At 40.1% G+C, this 18,068-nt stretch overlaps 1 protein-coding gene across 1 annotated transcript; it reads right to left on the minus strand.

Moving 5' to 3' along the window:
- Window positions 1-6,956: 6,956 nt before the first annotated feature.
- LOC101309484 lies at window positions 6,957-7,693 on the minus strand. The gene is made up of 2 exons (XM_004288354.1): window positions 7,330-7,693; window positions 6,957-7,237 (listed from the first exon to the last, which is right to left on the minus strand). The coding sequence occupies exon 1, from the start codon at window positions 7,639-7,641 to the stop codon at window positions 7,351-7,353; it is 291 nt and encodes a 96-aa protein (XP_004288402.1). The 5' UTR covers window positions 7,642-7,693; the 3' UTR covers window positions 6,957-7,237; window positions 7,330-7,350.
- Between the last annotated feature and the right edge of the window lie 10,375 nt (window positions 7,694-18,068).

Genomic DNA, 18,068 nt, shown 5'->3' on the forward strand with positions numbered 1-18,068 from the left:
CCAAGTCTACGATGCCATAAGTTTGCATCCTCATTTTTCTCAACGATCACAGTGCCTTCATTGTTCTCAACAGCAACAATAATATTTAAGGTCGTATAGAGTGATCCTGTCTTGATTCCACGAGCTAACACCATAACTCCCTTACATACCTTCCATTTACCATTCTCAAAGATGGTACGACATCCTTCATCATCCAACTAACCCACAAAGATTAAATGTCTCTTCAATCGCAGTATGTGCCTAACATTGGTCAAGGTCCATGTTCCACCATTCCCGAGCGAGATCTTTACATCACCCCTTTCCACAATATCCAAGGCTCCACCATCAGCAAGAAACACTTTGCCAAAATTACCACCTTGGTAATTTACCATGAGCTTCTGTTGTGAAGTTGAGTGAAAAGATGCTCTAGAGTCTACGATCCATGCCTCCAATGGTGCTTCTTTAACACTCAGTACCAGTGCATCTGAATCAAACTCAGCTGTGTTTGCCACCTTCATATCATTCTTCCATTGGTTACAATCTTTCTTGACATGTTCGGGCTTCCCATAATGCCAACATCCATCAGACCACTTTTCTGTTTTGGACATACTTCGACTTTTTCCTAGTGCCTTAGACTGGACCTTCCACGATTGTTGTTTGAGTTCTTGTTGAATGTTCTACCTCTATTCTCCATAGATAACGCAGAACTTGAAGGATTTTCATGGTTGTTTAGTCTTCGTGTCTCCTCATTAAGATGAACGTCCCACACATCATCAAATTTCAGCTTCTTTGTAGTCCTAGCTCCACTACAAATCAAGTTCACAGTCATATCCCAATCTGGAGGCATAGAAGTCAACAACACTAACACCTTGATGTGTTCGTCGAATTTAACATCCACCGAAGCTAGTTGCTCGATAATATCACCAACTATCCCAACTTGCTGGCGACTTCCCTAACTTTAGAGTGAACAACTTTCTCATCAGGTACAACTGTTGAACGACACTTGGCTTCTCATACATGTTGGACAAACTATCCATCATTCCTTTCAACGTAGTCTCCTTGATAACGAATCGTCGTACTGCATTCGAAAACAACAGTGCTCCAATGGCCATCCTATCCATCTCGACAAAATCTTCTTCCTCCATCCCTTGCGGGAGCTTGCCATCCAGAGTCTTTGCAAGCTTCTACATATTCAGGTAGTCCTCAATCTATGACCTCTATAGGCTAAAGTCATGGCTATCGAACTTATCGACCCTCTTCTCAACGTCTTCTATACTCATTGTTTCCACTCAAGAACCTGAGCTCTAATACCAAACTGATAGGAATTCTAACCTAGAATTCCTCTACGGAAGTAGACAAGTGCGAAACAATATAGATAAACGATCGAGAAATAAAAATAACAAACACGAACACACGAGATTGTAACGAGGTTCAACAAAGAACTTTGCCTACGTCCCCGGGCTATTGGGTTTCACTATAGAAGAAGAAGAACACAAGAACAAGAGTACAAGATCTCTCACAAGACGTTCTCACCAACTCTCAAGATCTCATTTGCTCTCTCACAACCGATGATTGCTCTCTACCACAACCATGCCAACTACTGCACCCTATGCCCCTATTTATAGATATCTAACCTGAAACCTATAACACATTGGGAACCTATTCCTAATAGACATAGAAAACCATTACCAAGTAAGATCAGGTATGACACAATCCTCATCTTAGGTGGAATCGGATCCATAAACCTAACAAGACCCGACCTGAAATCCGAGCTTTAGCTATGATGCTAACTAAAATTAGTAACTCAACAACACGCATTCTGAAATCCTTATCCTTCTGCTTCTGGAACTGCAACGTGCCTCCAATCCTCGTACCGAATCCTCATTCCAAGAATGTTGACATGTCACTTAAAGTAATGCGATCAAGTCCTTGAAATTATAGACTTCACAATTTACTATGGACACCCAAATGCGTCGTCGTATTCCAGTTGCACCAATCTATCCAAACTTCTGAAATTACTTTGTACACCCAAAACCATCATACGCCACTCGTCATTCACTTTACTTCCAACTATTACTATCAACCCAAAACGTTTCGACTCCATCATTAACAGAACACCTAAAGCACCCTACACATAATCATACACCTTAACAACGCCAAAAAGCCACTGCATTAGCCATCACCGCTCCTTCCACCGCCACACACAGTAGCTGCACACTGCCTAAAATCCCACAATGTCATCCAATTCTCAATTTCCTACAATTCTGATATATCTAGCAATCAAAATCATGCACAGAGGTTCATAACTAACTGAAAATCATTAACAAAGACAGAACCACCACCACCACCACCACGAAGCACAGTGGCCACAGACGATGGTCACTCCACTGCGTAAAACCAAATTTTCCTAACACTACCAAACTCAAATTCAAGCATATAAACAGGTAGAGCTCGACAAATGGAACAAGTTTCATACCTTGATCAAAACCAAACGGCGTCGAAAACCATGGAAACTCGCCGAAAAACTCAAACCACTCCGCTGCATCGATTCTTACTCACCACTGCTCGTCTTAACAAATTGAAGCCACAGAGAGGTTCGCCAAGTCGAGACGAAGCTACCACCACCAACCTCTCTGGCTGTCGTGGCCAGAATCAGGAAAACCCGATCGGAACCCTAAAAGCTTCTCTCCTTCGATTCTCTCTCTTCCTGGCTTCCCAACCAAAACGAAGACCATCATGTGTTCGGGGACGACGAGACAAAGCCGAAGACGGTTGTTTTGAGTCGGGAGACGGTCGGACGACAGAGGAGACGCCGAGCTCTGTTGCAGCTCGAGACGGGTCATGGTCGATCTAGGTCAAACTGATCCAGTCCGATGTATATATAGTGTCAAATGGACGGCCTAGATTAAACGGTTAAAAATCTAACGATCAAGATCAAACCGACTTAAAATTTTATTTTTAATTAAATTTTTGAATAATACCAACTTTCAAAAATCATTAAAAATAGCTCTGATGTCCGAAAACACTTCCGTAAAATCCTACGAACTCGTAACGACGTCTAGGTTAATCCTATGGGCTCGAAAGATAAATTTTGACAAACCAAAAATTGAAATAATTTTCGAAAGCCACAAAGAATTGAAAGAATAATAGAAATCAAAATAAAAATACCTCGAAAAATATTTTTCTTTTAAAAATAGAAATTTGAAATTCTGAGAAGTTACAGTTCAGATGCATGTGACCACATGAGAAAGACTTGTACTCATTAACTTGTGGACTGTTCATAGACTCATTTTAAAAGTCCGCATATTGTCCGCAACTCAGCGATCCGCAATAGAAGTAGCCCCTATAAAACATTCATTTACTCACGCAACGATGACCTTCTGAATTGTTGTATGATATGTGTTATGTGATACATTTTTATAGCCAAAAAATATGAATTATGAATGACTAAATGTTTGGGTGGCCTCAAATTTAAATTTTAAGTTTCGTTTCCGAGAAAATTTTTCTGTGAGGCACCCACACAATGTCATTTTTTTTGCTGAGGTGGACTTTGCTCAAAAGAAAAAAAAATTGAGATAGGAAGTAGATCGATCCTTGATCAACCCATACCCAGAAATCATGAATCTTTGACTTCCCAGATTTTTTTGATGAAATAGATAGAACTCCCAAAAAGGTTATATAAAGTTCAAACAAGAACCCAGAAAATATAGAAACCAATGAGAACAAAGCAAGAAGCACAGGAAAGAACAAAAACCCAGAAACTGAAACTTGAATCAGAGCTTAAAAATTGACAGACAAAACCAAATCAAATCCTACAAAAGAAAATAAAGAAATTTTGGGATACAAAACAAAACCCAGAATCCAAACAAATTTGACAAAATCAATCAAAACCCATAAACCAAAACCAAACCCAAAACCTTATATTTGGTAAGGAAGTTGAACACGGAGGAGGGGACTGAGTTTTGGAAAGTTGAAGCAGCATTCTTTGGTAAACAAACCGACATCGTGGTTCTTGGCTTTCCAAACTTCGGGTGATCCAATCTTGGTGTCCATGAAGGTTTATAAAGATTGTAGCCTTTTGTGATAAAAGATTGAGACTTTGAGTGTAAGGATAAAAGCTTCGTGGGTTTAAAAGAGAATTTAGATTTTTAGAAGAATCGGGCGGTGGTGGTGATTGAGGGTGGGATTGTAGTGGAGGATGGGACAAGGAGAGCCTAGGTTTGGGTTGATCGGAGAGCTACTTCTGAACTCAAAAATTTTTTTTTTCTTCTTTTCAGTTGTGGAAAAAACATCTTGCGCGGCAGCTACCAAACTGAATGGGCAGTCGCACCATGCCGTTACTAAATAAGGAAATTATAAACTGGTACCGAAACAGCACGTGATATTTGATCACCTCTATGCTATGTTTGTTCTTATCTTATTTCTGATTGGTCAATATATTTACTTTTATTTTTTATTTTTATCTCTTGTTGGTCCCCACATTAATTTGAGTTATATAATTAGCTAGGCCGGATACATGAAATAATTACTCAACTAAGCATTTAGTACCATATTTTTAGCTCAATTTTTGTTGGAACTAGGGCTGGGCAGTATGTTCTGGAATCCCAATTCCGACCCGATCTTGTTCTGAAACTTAGCAAGATGTGACGGGATGAAATTTTAAAAAAGTTAATACCGTCCCATCCCGTCCGGTCGTTTTGAAACGGGACGGGACACGGGACGAGTAAGTAAATCCCGACAAATCTCGTCCCGATTGTTTTAATTATTTCTATTATATATATATATGCATTATATGCATATATATTATCTTAACAATATACCAAATCTTCTTACTCTTTGTCTAAAATCCACACCTCATGTTAATGACACTTTTATTTCATGCACTCCTCATTTGATCTCACCCTCATAAAGACATTTCTAACATTTCTCTTCTATCTACAATAAAACATCTAAAAATGAATAATGATGGGAACATGGAAAATTATTACTTTAAAGAGGTTATTATATGGGTCCGGTTCAAGGGACATTATTTTTTACACAATTTTTGACACTCCTTTGTAGTTGTTAGATTTTAAAACATTTAAGGGTATAGATTCATTATAAATCTGATGTGGCAAGTGACATGAAATTAACCATTTTCATAATAAATTAAATCTAAATTTCATGTATCTCCAAAAAAAATTCCTTTATTGAAATAACACAAAACCAATCCAATTGAAATTTGAAAATTAGATTCGAGTCTGCACAGTAAAGAAAAAAGAAAAAAAAACAAAGAAGAAAGAGAGAAGAAGAACACCATGGCCTTTCGTCTAAGTCCAGCAAACCTAGGTTCATACCTGATTACATACATATACACTTGTACATATACAGATTCATGGTCATGTCATTGTGTTTCATCAATTCAACATAGAAACAAAAGTCATAGCAATATTTCTGTCTTCAATAAAAAAATTTAGCTTCAAATGGGTTGTAAATCGATGACAAGCTTCCTGAACAGATGGATATGAATCTAGAAACAACAGCTATACTGAGAGATTATGCTAGCCCTAACCGTAAAACCCTACAGTGGGGAGATTGATTGAGTAAGGTTGGAGCAAATTAAAAAGAAGTGATCGTCGATGGAGAAACACCGTACTCGATAAAGAGAAAAAAGAGAAGCACAACATCTTACTTTGATTTTGATTTTGATTGTGCACAGTTGGATATGATTTTCCATATTTTAGTTGGATTTTTTTGTTGGTTATTTAGTTGGATTTGGGTTTTGTCTTTGATAAAGTGAAAATTTAATATAATTTATTATGAAAATGGTTAATGTCATGTCATTTGCCACATCGGATTCACAATAAATCAAGACCCTTAAATATATTAAAATCTAACGGTTACTAAGAAGTGTCAAAAATTGTGTAAAAAATTATGTCCCTTGAACCAGACCCTTATTATATATACTATCAATAAATGATTTTTTTTTTTGTTTATCGATAAATAAATATTTATTACTTTATATAGGATTTTATTGTTAAAAGTTTAGTTTTTTTAATTTTTCATAATACAAAGAAAAAACAAATGACTATATATAGATATTTTAAGAAATAACTAAACTGAGGAATATTAATCGAGTCTAGGTAGATATAGAGTTTACTTAATTTGTATTATGAACATTATTTACTTTTTTTTCTTACTGATTTCTTTAATTTTAAATATTTTTTTGTTGATATTCTACCTTCCCGTCCTGTCCCATACCATCCCGTCCCCAACCCTAGTTGGAACACTTTTATCAAGATTAGACGAAAACTGTCCTCAGCGTCCGAGTCCAATGAACAAATTGAACCTGAAGCAGACCAATTTGTTTGATAAGTAACTTTTGAGATACTACTATCAATATCTAGGGAGAGTAATACTATCTCCTTTCTTTACAATGAACAAAAACAAGAGATGACATAGGGTGCCATACCAGCGGCGTTCCACGCCATCCCAGCAGTACTTGTTGATCCCAGCGGTGTGAGCCGAATAACCATCCTTTAGAAAAGAGTAAAGATTCATCCCCAATGAGTCTCTTTGAGATTTCTGTGGTGAGTTTTGCCTTTCTCTCTTCAAGCGGTCTTGTTATCAATACTCATAACGGTTGTGTTCTAGATTCGCCTAAGATCAAACTTCAATTTCTTTGGCCATCCATGTCCTGGGAGAAGGGGAGGCCTCTTGACAAGAGGATGCCCTACAAGAAGTCGAGTGCACCTCCGCCGCATATGGCAACTCCTCAGTTTGGGAGGGGTGTGACTAGCCCTATCAACAAGGGTAAAGGATGTTGGTTAATTTCCTTGTTTCTCACCTAAATATATGATTGAAGACTATTCTTATTTAGATTTTGGTTTTATTTTGTTATACACAATTGAGGCCCGTAGGCGACGTGTATTACCGCTTCATGAAATTTAAAAAAGAATAGTTGGAATTTAGATGTGATAAGCTTAACTAAGCGTATTTGTAATGAAGGTTTGTTAGTGCTTGTTGCCGATTAAACTTATTGGTCGTGACATTGGGTCACTAATTATTGTCTAAATGATTTAACAGGAGAAAATACTATTTCCGAAATAGCACACAAAAATTAACAAGCAAAATTAATGTTCTTTTGCTCTTAAGAAAGCATCTAGAAAATTGATAACTCCGTCATTTCCTCCTGCTCTTATCTTTAGGAAATCAAAAGAAGGACTTTTGGGTTCTTCTTGAAATATAAAGTTGACGACATAAACACAACCCAGAACACCTAGAAGCAAAATCAAATCAGAATGAAAAGTGATGACTAGTACATAGAATTATTATGATCGGTGATAAGGGAGAAATGGAAGACAAGGTCACCCGATGGATCAGGAGCATGAATCAATCGCTGTCGCTGCTGCTGCTGTGGCCGTCGTCCTTCTTCTTGTCCTTGCTCTTCTTCTTCTTCTTTTTGTCGTCCTTGTGGTGATCGTCGTCGTGGTCCTTGCTCTTGCCACTGTGGTGATCATGCTCGTCGTCCTTACTGTGTTTCTTGTGGTCGTCGTCCTTGCCCTTGCAGTGCTCGTCCCCTTTCTTGTGGTGCTCCTCGCCCTCTTTCTTGTGGTGCTTCTCGTCGTCTCCTCCTCCTCCGATGTGGAGCGCATCTCCGATCTTGTTCATGAGTCCTGCCATTGTATCTCTCTCTCTCTCTTTCTCTTTCTTTGTTTCTGAATCTGATAAATGAATGGATGGAGTGCAGTTGGGCACGGAACACAAATTTATATGCAAATTAACAAGGAAACGGACACGAGGCCTTCTCTCTCTTTCCCTTACGTGTTATATTTGAATTACAAATATGCCCACACCACGTCTACCACTTCTTCCGCCATCAAGTCGCCCATAATTTCTGCCTTGTACGTCGGTAAAGGGCATTTTCTGTCATTTTCTTCTTTTCTTTTAGAATTTGAATAAAATTAGCATTTTATATAAGAGTTTTATACTTTTATATAAGAGAAATTTTAAATGTGTCAATGATAAACTGGTACATTTAGAAGTAATAAATGATAAAAATATTAACAGATGTTCCTCGATGACAAAACAATACACTCATTTAAATTTTTTAAACCATTGCTCATAAGTTTTTAAAAAATTACATATCATACCACTGACAAAAATAACAACACATTAACCATGATCATCTCTCTCACTCCCAAAAATACAGTCCAGATCGACCTCGTCCAGACGTCGACGTTTTGCAGCAGGGTGGAGCTACGAATTGCTCCTCCGTCGTCCGGTCGCCTCCCGCCGCAAGGCTGGTGTCCACGTCTTCCTCTCGCCGTCCCCGACATCTTTGTTGTATCAGATTTCAAGGAGGAGCGATGTTGAAAGAGAATCGGAGGAGAGAAGTGTTTTCTGGGTTCGCCAGCAAGTTTACGAATCTGGCCACGGCGGCGAACATGAATGGTGGTGGTAGCTTCGCCTGAATCTGAAGAACAGCTCTATGAACTTATTTTTTGAAGAGAAGCTTGGAGGAGGGAGAATCGAAGAGAAGAAGTTCTGGGATTTTCCGGCGAGAGTTTGACGGATTCCGGGGAGCTTCAATGTCACACCCCGACCCTTAAATTTTTACCTTATTTACTAGATTGGTATTCATAAGAATTTTACCGTCTCCGTCAATGAGATTATAGTTTAATTGGTCCCTAGAGGGGTTTTGGGGGACGATTATTTCGGAGAATTATTCGTAGGAGAAAAATGTGTCGACGGTAAAAATAGTAAATTTTGGCTAGTAAAAGGTAATTTTTATTAGGGTATTATTTTGGGGTGTAAATTTATGGAGTTGGGTTTGTATAAGGTGTTGGACCGGTTTTGGAAGGGAGGCCCAAAAATCATTTTTCTCCTATCTCTTTCTTCTCTTCTCCCTCCCAACTCTCTCACTCTCTCGTTACCAGGAAACTGCTGCCTCTGCCGGCCGTCGTCCGGTCACCTCCGATTGCCACACCGGACCCGATCAAACCAGCGTCTTCTTCTCTCCATTCCTGGTTAGGAGATCGAGCCCCTACTGTCGTCGTGTGGAGGAGAACACCGCTAGAAGTCCGGCTGCCTTTCCGCCGGAACTCCCTCCTCCGGCTGTCATAGCTAGCAATCCACGGCTCATCTTGAAGCTCTCTTCTAGGGTAGCAATCCCTTGAAAGGTTTTGGTCCGGTTCGTGCTTGGTAAGGAGAAATCCTTGAATGAAATTCTAGGGCTCTTTAGACGTTTGTGTTCGATTACCCTATCTAGGCTTGGATTTTGTGTTTGTGCTAGTTAGGAAAGTTGTAGAATAGGTTGAGAGGAAGCTGCTGTTAAATTTTGGTAGGCATTGGAGGTCGCTGGAGTCGACCTCCGGCTGCCGCTGCCGGCGGAGTAGGCGGCAGCGGCGCCGCCACTGTTTAGGGAATTTTCATGGTTTTAAGTTGGTTATGTTATGAGGAGTTTTGGATAGGTTTGAGAATTTTTAAAGCTTGGTATTTTTGGCGGTTAATAAGGTAGAATCCGGCCATTGGATTAAAGTCGTATAATCTGTAGAATGTTGAATTAAGGCTACCGGTATGTTCGGTGAAGTTTGGGCCATATTGAGTTAAGAATGGCGAAGTTGGGCAATGATAAGTGTGTTGGAGGCTCACGTTTAATTTCGCCCATTTTGTATAATTATTGGATTTTTAGTTGGGAAATTAATTATATAATTGGAACAGGACGTGAAGAGGCTCGAGCAGACGAGGCCCCAGATCGATATCAGGCTTAGGCCTAATTTGTGAGTGGATTTTTGTTTTAAATATTATGCATGCTATGGTTCATGGTTGAACAATAAATTTTGGTTGGAGCATTTGATGTCATTTTAATTTTGACGATTTTATTTCTCTTGGAGAGTTACCGAAAATGGGATTTTCGGTGAATATAAATATGTATTTATGAGGAGAGTATGTATATAAATGCTAGCTAGCCATATGTGTCTGTCCACCTTAATGGCGTAGCATATAGCCGCATTATGGTGTGACGTGAGCGTTGGACGTGAGCGTAGTAACCCTATATGAGTGTTTAATTCTTATAGGAGGTATGGACACATATTTATACACCCGTCTGTCCACCTTAAGTCTGTCCACCTTAATGACGTAGTGTATCACCGCATTAAAACGTGACGTGAGCGTTGGACGCGAGCGTAGTAGCCCTATATAATTCCATAAAATTATATAGGGAGTATGGACGTGTGTAAATACATACATATATATATTTTATAGCTTGAGAAGCTCAATATTTAATAGATGAAAGTTTTATCATTGGAGGCATGGATACGATTTTTCCTTGGAAATTGAATCGGGAAAGCATAAATATTTTATTTATTCTTTATTCAAAGTTATTTTGTCCACTCACTCTAACGTTATTAAATGTTTTCCCATGGGCCCTTCGTTTTAAAATGCCCAGTCTGCAGAGTTCGGGTTGGCACTAGTAGGAGGCGAAGCGTAGTTACCCACTTTTCCACCACTTTTCACCAGTAGATTACCTGCTTAACCTACCAGTGTATTTTCTTGCTTCTGCTAGTATTAGTAGCTCTGATTACCCTTGAGGATAATGTATATTAGCTCGGTTGTGTGCTAAGTCTTGGATTTTATTTTCGAATATTTGAAGGTTGAAGTTTGTTATTTCGTTTGGTATTTATGTGATGGATTAGAAGATGGTTTTTGTTATATTGTGGTGGTGGTTGTATTGTGGGGAGCGGGTGGCTCCAGGAGTTGAGGTTGGATGTGTCGGTATAGGAGTGTGGTTTGAATTTTTTAAGTAAGGGTTGTCCATTTTCAAGAGAGGTTATGCCGAATTTTTCAATAAATTTTTCTTGGAGGTGGTCCCCGCAAGGCTTACTTCGGGTTTCTGGGTGAAATTCGGGTTGAGTCTTGACAGTTGGTATCAGAGCTATAGGTTTTGTTTCCTGCCTCCTTGTCACTATCATATTTACCTAAGTAGCACGTAATGTCTATAGAGTGATGATCCGACCATGACGGATTCATTGGTAGTTTATGCTTTGGATGTTATTTGTTATTGGGTTTGTATGATAGTTGTGTTAATCTTATTTGTAGACTACTAAATATCTTCTTCCTCATGTACTATGCCTCCTAGACGCCAATGCCAACCCCGTGAAACTAGTTCGACCAACGCCAATGAGGGCAATGAGGTCAGGGAGCTAGTAGATTCTATTGGAGATATGTTGAGGGGAGTTCTGGAGCGAACTCAGAACCCTCGGACTGTGAAGAAGAAGGATGTTTTTGAAGGTGTAGCAAGGGAGTTCAAGGGTGCCAAGGGACCCCTTGATGCTTATACTTGGGTAGACAAGATGGAAAAGGCTTTTGAGACCACTGGTTTGCCAGAAGATAAGAAAGTGAAGATGGCAGTGACTTTTCTGGATGATTCAGCACATCACTGGTGGTCGCTTGCCAACAGGAATGTTGAGGATGCTCAAAATATGACTTGGGAGCAGTTTAAGACGCTCTTCTTGGGGTAGTATTTCAGTCATGCCCACCGCAGCAGAATTCAGTCGAATTTCCTGCATATGACGAAGAGGGATGATGAGGGTGTCATAGAGTTTTAGGAAAGATTCACTTCCCTGAGCTTCCATGTGTCATATATGGTCCCTGATGAGAGGACCAGGATTGAAATGTTCATTGGGGCACTTGGTGGAGTGTATACAGACAAGATGACTGGTGTAATTTACACGACCTTTATGGATGCAGTTAGTGCAGCCATGGCCATTGAGTCCAGGGGGACTTACGGTGCACTGCCCCGTGACTTCAATGGCCCCAGTCAGGGTCCATCCAAGAAGGCTGCTTCATCATCCGCTTCTGGGTCTTCAGCTGGTTGTGGCAGTAGTGGGGGATCGAGTTCTGGTTCTCGGTTCAGGGTTAGAGGACGTCACAGGAGACCTGCTCGGAGTCATTTGGGTAGGCAGCAGTCTGGTCAGTTTAGTGCGGGTGGCAACTTCCAGGGGGGTACATTGGGTGGTTAGACTTTTTCTTTTGGTCAGCAGCAGTTTTCTGGGTGCTTTGAGTGCGGTGGTCAGGACCACTTCAAGAGAGATTGTCCATTGTTGGCTCAGAGGACCACCCCCACCCTTACTCAGCTAGTTGGCCAGTCTTCAGCTAGAGGCTCCAGTAGTGGTGGCCATGGTAGTGCATCAGCCAGTGGTAGCTCTCGGCAGGGTGGTGGTTAGCGTGGACGTCCCATGAATCGCGCTAGACTACATGCTATGACCCAGCAAGAGGGACGTACTTCTCCAAATGTCATCATTGGTACGTTATTAATTTTTGGCCAGTCTGCATTTACTTTAATTGATCCCGGATCCACGCATTCATTTATGTCTAGTAGATTTGCCCTCCATGCCAATGTGCCATCATCGTCTCTTCCAGGTGAGTGGCATGTGTCTCTACCCTCTGGTGAGGTGATGAGGATAAATTGGGTGTTTAGTGGTTGTGAAGTTTTCGTAGAAGAAGTTAATTTCAAGGCTAATTTAATTCCTTTAGATATAGTGGAGTTTGATGTGATCTTGGGAATGGACTTTTTGGAAGCATATAGAGCTATGGTAGATTGTTTTCAAAAAGTAGTAGTGCTTCGAAGTCCAGGTGGATTTGAGGTTGCTTTTCAAGGGGAAAGAGATGTTATTTCGAGTTGCCTAATTTCCGCTGTTGCTGCAAGGAAATTATTAAATAAAGGCTGTCAGGCATATTTAGCTCATGTTGTGGATACAAGTATGGGAGTTTTGGGAGTAGAAGATATTCCTGTTGTAAGGGAGTTTCCGGATGTTTTTCTTGAGAAGTTGCCTGGTTTGCCTCCTGAAAGGGAAATAAACTTCTCTATTGAATACTTCCTGGAACCATGCCTATCTCTCAAGCACCTTACAGAATGGCTCCAACGGAGTTGAAAGAGTTGAAGACTCAATTGCAAGAGTTGGTAGATAAGGGTTTTATTCGGCCTAGCATGTCTCCATGGGGTGCTCTGGTGTTGTTTGTTAAGAAGAAAGATGGCACCATGAGACTATGCATTGATTATAGGAAACTAAATCAAGTCATGGTGAAGAATAAATATCCATTGCCCCGCATTGAGGATTTATTTGATCAGTTGAGAGGTGCTTCAGTTTTCTCCAAGATTGACTTGAGATCCGATTATTATCAGCTACGGATCCGAGAGAGTGACATAGTCAAGACTGCTTTTCGATCACGTTATGGTCATTATGAATTTGTGGTGATGCCTTTTGGACTTACTAATGCACCCGCGGCGTTCATGGACCTCATGAATAGGGTGTTTAGTCCATGTCTTGATCGTTTCATGAACGTATTCATAGATGACTTCTTGGTTTACTCAAGAAGTGAGAAAGAGCATGCCAAGCATCTAAGAATAATATTGCGGACTTTGAAAAGTTCCCAGTTATATGCTAAGTTTAGCAAGTGTGAGTTTTAGCTTGATAAAGTGGGGTTCTTGGGTCATGTGGTTTCAGCAAGTGTGGATCCTTAAAAGGTGGAAGCAGTGTCAAATTGGAAAAGACCCACCACTATGACGGAGATTCGTAGATTTCTTGGGATTAGCAGGTTATTATCGGTGTTTTGTGCAAGATTTTTCAAAGATTGCTGCTCCTCTTACAAGATTGACCAAGAAGAGAGTTAAGTTCGAATGGTCAGATCACTATGAGCAAAGTTTTCAAGAATTGAAGAATCGTTTGACTAGTGCTCCTGTTTTGGCACTTTCGGATGATAGTGGGGAGTATGTGGTTTATTGTGATGCTTCTAGACGTGGTCTAGGTGGGGTATTGATGTAGCATGATCGAGTTATTGCCTACGCTTCTAGGCTATTAAAGCCGCATAAAGGGAATTATCCCACTCATGATCTAGAGCTTGCAGCGGTAGTTTTTGCTTTCAAATTGTGGAGACATTATCTTTATAGAGCCAAGTGTCAGATTTTTACTGATTACAAGAGTCTTCGGTATGTGTTCACTCAAAGAGAGCTAACTTGAGACAAAGAAGGTGGATGGAGTTGATCAATGATTATGATTGCACTATCGAGTATCATCCTGGAAAAGCTAATGTGGTAGCGGATGCTCTTAATCGAAATCCCTCCATATCTTTGTCTCATATAAAGACGGTTCAAGTTCCACTTCTTTGTGAGTTGCGAGCTACAAGGGTGGATTTATCGGTTGATGAAGTTGGTGCTTTGGTAGCTAGTTTCCAGGTGAGGCCGGTTTTGGTTGATAGAGTGCAGGAGGTACAATATAATGATCCTTCCATAGTTCAGTTGATAGAAAGAACTTTGAATGGAACCATAGTTGATTTTTCAGTTAGAAGAGATGGAACTTTATTGTTCAAGAATAGGCTTTGTGTTCCAAAGAGGAATGAAGAGTTAAAGAAAGAGATAATAGAGGAAGCTCATAGTTCGGCATATGCTGCTAATCCGAGTAGTACAAAAATGTATCGGACTTTGAAGGATTGTTATTGGTGGCCGAATATGTAGAGGGAAATTGCAGCTTTTGTGAGTAGGTGTTTAATCTGTCAGCAAGTGAAAGCTGAAAGGCAGAAACCTTCAGGGTTGCTTGAGCCGTTGGCTATTCTAGTGTGGAAGTGAGACCACATCACCATGGATTTTGTTTTCAGTTTACCTTGTACCCGTGAAGGGCATGACGGTATTTGGGTGATTGTGGATAGACTCACCAAGTCTACACATTTCTTGCCAGTGGGAAAGATATATAAATTGGATAAATTGGCGGAGCTGTATGTGAATGAAATTGTGAGGCTTCATGGTGTACCTGAATCAATAGTGTCGGATCGGGATCCTAGATTTGCTTCTAAATTCTGGGGAGCTCTTCAAGCAGCTTTAGGTACCCGATTACACTTCAGCACTGCTTTTCATCCTCAGACTGATGGGCAGTCCGAGATGACTATCCAGACTTTGGAGGATATGTTGAGATCTTGTGCCATACAGTTCAGGGGGAATTGGGATAAAAACCTATCTTTGATGGAATTTGCATACAATAATAGCTATCATTCTAGTATTGGTATGGCTCCCTTTGAAGCACTTTATGGGAGGCAGTGTCGTACACCTTTGTGTTGGAATGAAGTAGGAGAAAAAGAGCTTTGCGGTCCTGAGTTGATTCATGATACGAATGAGAAAATTAAAGTGGTCAGAGATAGACTCAAGGCCGCTCAAAGTAGGCAGAAAAGTTATGTAAATGTCCGCAGGAAAGACCTTGAGTTTCAAGTGGGTGATTGAGTGTTCTTGAAATTATCTCCTTGGAAAGGGGTAGTACGTTTTGGTAAACGTGAGAAGCTTAGTTCGAGGTATATTGGCCCTTATGAGATTATAGAGCGAGTTGGCTCACTTGCTTATCGGCTACTTTTGCCTCCAGAGTTATCCAAGATACATAATGTGTTTCATGTATCCATAATTTGCAAGTATATTGCCGATCCCTCTCATGTGCTGCAAGAGCAGCCAATCAGTTTGACGAGAGATTTGACATATGAAGAGGAACCGGTTCAGACCGAAAGGAGCAAGTGCCTAGGAACAAGACAATCCCACTTGTCAAGGTGCTTTGGAGAAGTCATCAAGTAGAAGAAGCTACATGGGAATCGGAGGAGCAAATGAGGCAGCAATATCCTTATCTCTTTTAATGACAGGTATGTAAATTTCGAGGACGAAATTTTTATAAGGAGGGGAGAATTGTCACACCCCGACCCTTAAATTTTTACCTTATTTACTAGCTTGGTATTAATAAGAATTTTACCGTCTCCGTCAATGAGATTATAGTTTAATTGGTCCCTAGAGGGGTTTTGGGGGACGATTATTTCGGAGAATTATTCGTAGGAGAAAAATGTGTCGACGGTAAAAATAGTAAATTTTGGCTAGTAAAATGTAATTTTTATTAAGGTATTATTTTGGGGTGTAAATTTATGGAGTTGGGTTTGTATAAGGTGTTGGACCGGTTTTGGAAGGGAGGCCCAAAAATCATTTTTCTCCTATCTCTTTCTTCTCTTCTCCCTCCCGACTCTCTCACTCTCCCGTTGCCAGGAAACTGCTGCCTCTACAGGCCGCCGTCCTGTCACCTCCGACTGCCACACCAGACCCGATCAAACCAGCATCTTCTTCTCTCCATTCCTGGTTAGGAGATCGAGCCCCTACCGCCGCCGTGTGGAGGAGAACGCCGCTAGAAGTCCGGATACCTTTCTGCCGGACCCTCCTCCGGCCGCCATAGCTAGCAATCCACAGCTCATCTTGAAGCTCTCTTCTAGGGTAGCAATCCCTTGAAAGGTTTTGGTCCGGTTCGTGCTTGGTAAGAAGAAATCCTTGAATGAAATTCTATGGCTCTTTAGACGTTTGTGTTCGATTACCCTATCTAGGCTTGGATTTTGTGTTTGTGCTAGTTAGGAAAGTTGTACAATAGGTTGAGAGGAAGCTGCTGTTAAATTTTGGTAGGCATTAGAGGTCGCCAGAGTCGGCCTCCGGCCGCTGCTACCGGCGGAGCAGGCGGCGGCGCCGCCACTGTTTAGGGGATTTTCATGGTTTTAAGTTGGTTATGTTAAGGGGAGTTATTGTTGTGAATTTTAGAATTTTTGGAGGAGTTTTGGATAGGTTTGGGAATTTTTAAAGCTTGGTATTTTTGGCGGTTAATAAAGTAGAATCCGGCCATTGGATTAAAGTCGTATTATCTGTAAAAGGTTGAATTAAGGCTGCCGGTATATTCGGTGAAGTTTGGGCCATATTGAGTTAAGAATGGCGAAGTTGGGCAATGATGAGTGTGTTGGAGGCTCACGTTTAATTTTGCCCATTTTGTATAATTATTGGATTTTTAGTTGGGAAATTAATTATATAATTGGAACAGGACGTGAGGAGGCTCGAGCAGACGAGGCCCCAGATTGACATCAGGCTTAGGCCTAATTTGTGAGTGGACTTTTGTTTTAAATATTATACATGCTATGGTTCATGGTTGAACAATAAATTTTGGTTGGAGCATTTGATGTCATTTTAATTTTGACGATTTTATTTCTCTTGGAGAGTTACCGAAAATGGAATTTTCGGTGAATATAAATATGTATTTATGAGGAGAGTATGTATATAAATGCTAGCTAGCCATATGTGTCTGTCCACCTTAATGGCGTAGCATATAGCCGCATTATGGTGTGACGTGAGCGTATAGTAGCCCTATATGAGTGTTTAATTTTTATAGGGGGTATGGAAACATATTTATACACTCGTCTATCCACCTTAATGACGTAATGTATCACCGCATTAAGGCGTGACGTGAGCGTTGGACGCGAACGTAGTAGCCTTAGATAATTCCATAAAATTATATAGGGAGTATGGACATGTGTAAATACATACATATATATATTTTATAGCTTGAGAAGCTCAATATTTAATAGATGAAAGTTTTATCATTGGAGGCATGGATACGATTTTTCCTTGGAAATTGAATCGGGAAAGCATAAATATTTTATTTATTCTTTATTCATATTTATTTTGTCCACTCACTCTAATGTTATTAAATGTTTTCCCTTGGGCCCTTCGTTTTAAAATGCCCAGTCTGTAGAGTTCGGATTGGCACTAGTATGAGGTGAGGCGTAGTTACTCACTTTTCCACCACTTTTCACCAGTAGGTTACATGCTTAACCTACCAGTGTATTTTCTTGCTTCCGCTAGTATTAGGGTGTGTTTGGTGCAGCTTGGCTTATAAGAAAAGCTAGCTTATAAGCTATCCTGAGAATAAGTGACTGAAAAGCAAAGTATGTCTGAGTGTTTGGTAAACTGACTTTTAATAGGTGCTGTAAGTGTTAAAAGCAGTGGAAGGTGTTTGGTAAACTCCTCAACTAAAAGTGCTTCTAATTTGCAGAATGACCATTTTGGACATCAAACTAAAACTAACTTCTTATACTATAATTTATTTATGGTTTGTTTAACTTTGTCCATATAAATTAATATTTACTAACTGTTTTTATTAATCATGATGATTGTGTGATAAAATTGAATAATTTGACATGAAGTATCAACAAAAATTATTTAACACATCAAAACATTGCCGATAATAACATTAATAACCTGCAAACCATGTCTTAAA

Source organism: Fragaria vesca, linkage group LG1 (assembly GCF_000184155.1).
Source record: "Fragaria vesca subsp. vesca linkage group LG1, FraVesHawaii_1.0, whole genome shotgun sequence".
In the NCBI taxonomy this organism is placed as follows: Eukaryota; Viridiplantae; Streptophyta; class Magnoliopsida; order Rosales; family Rosaceae; genus Fragaria; species Fragaria vesca.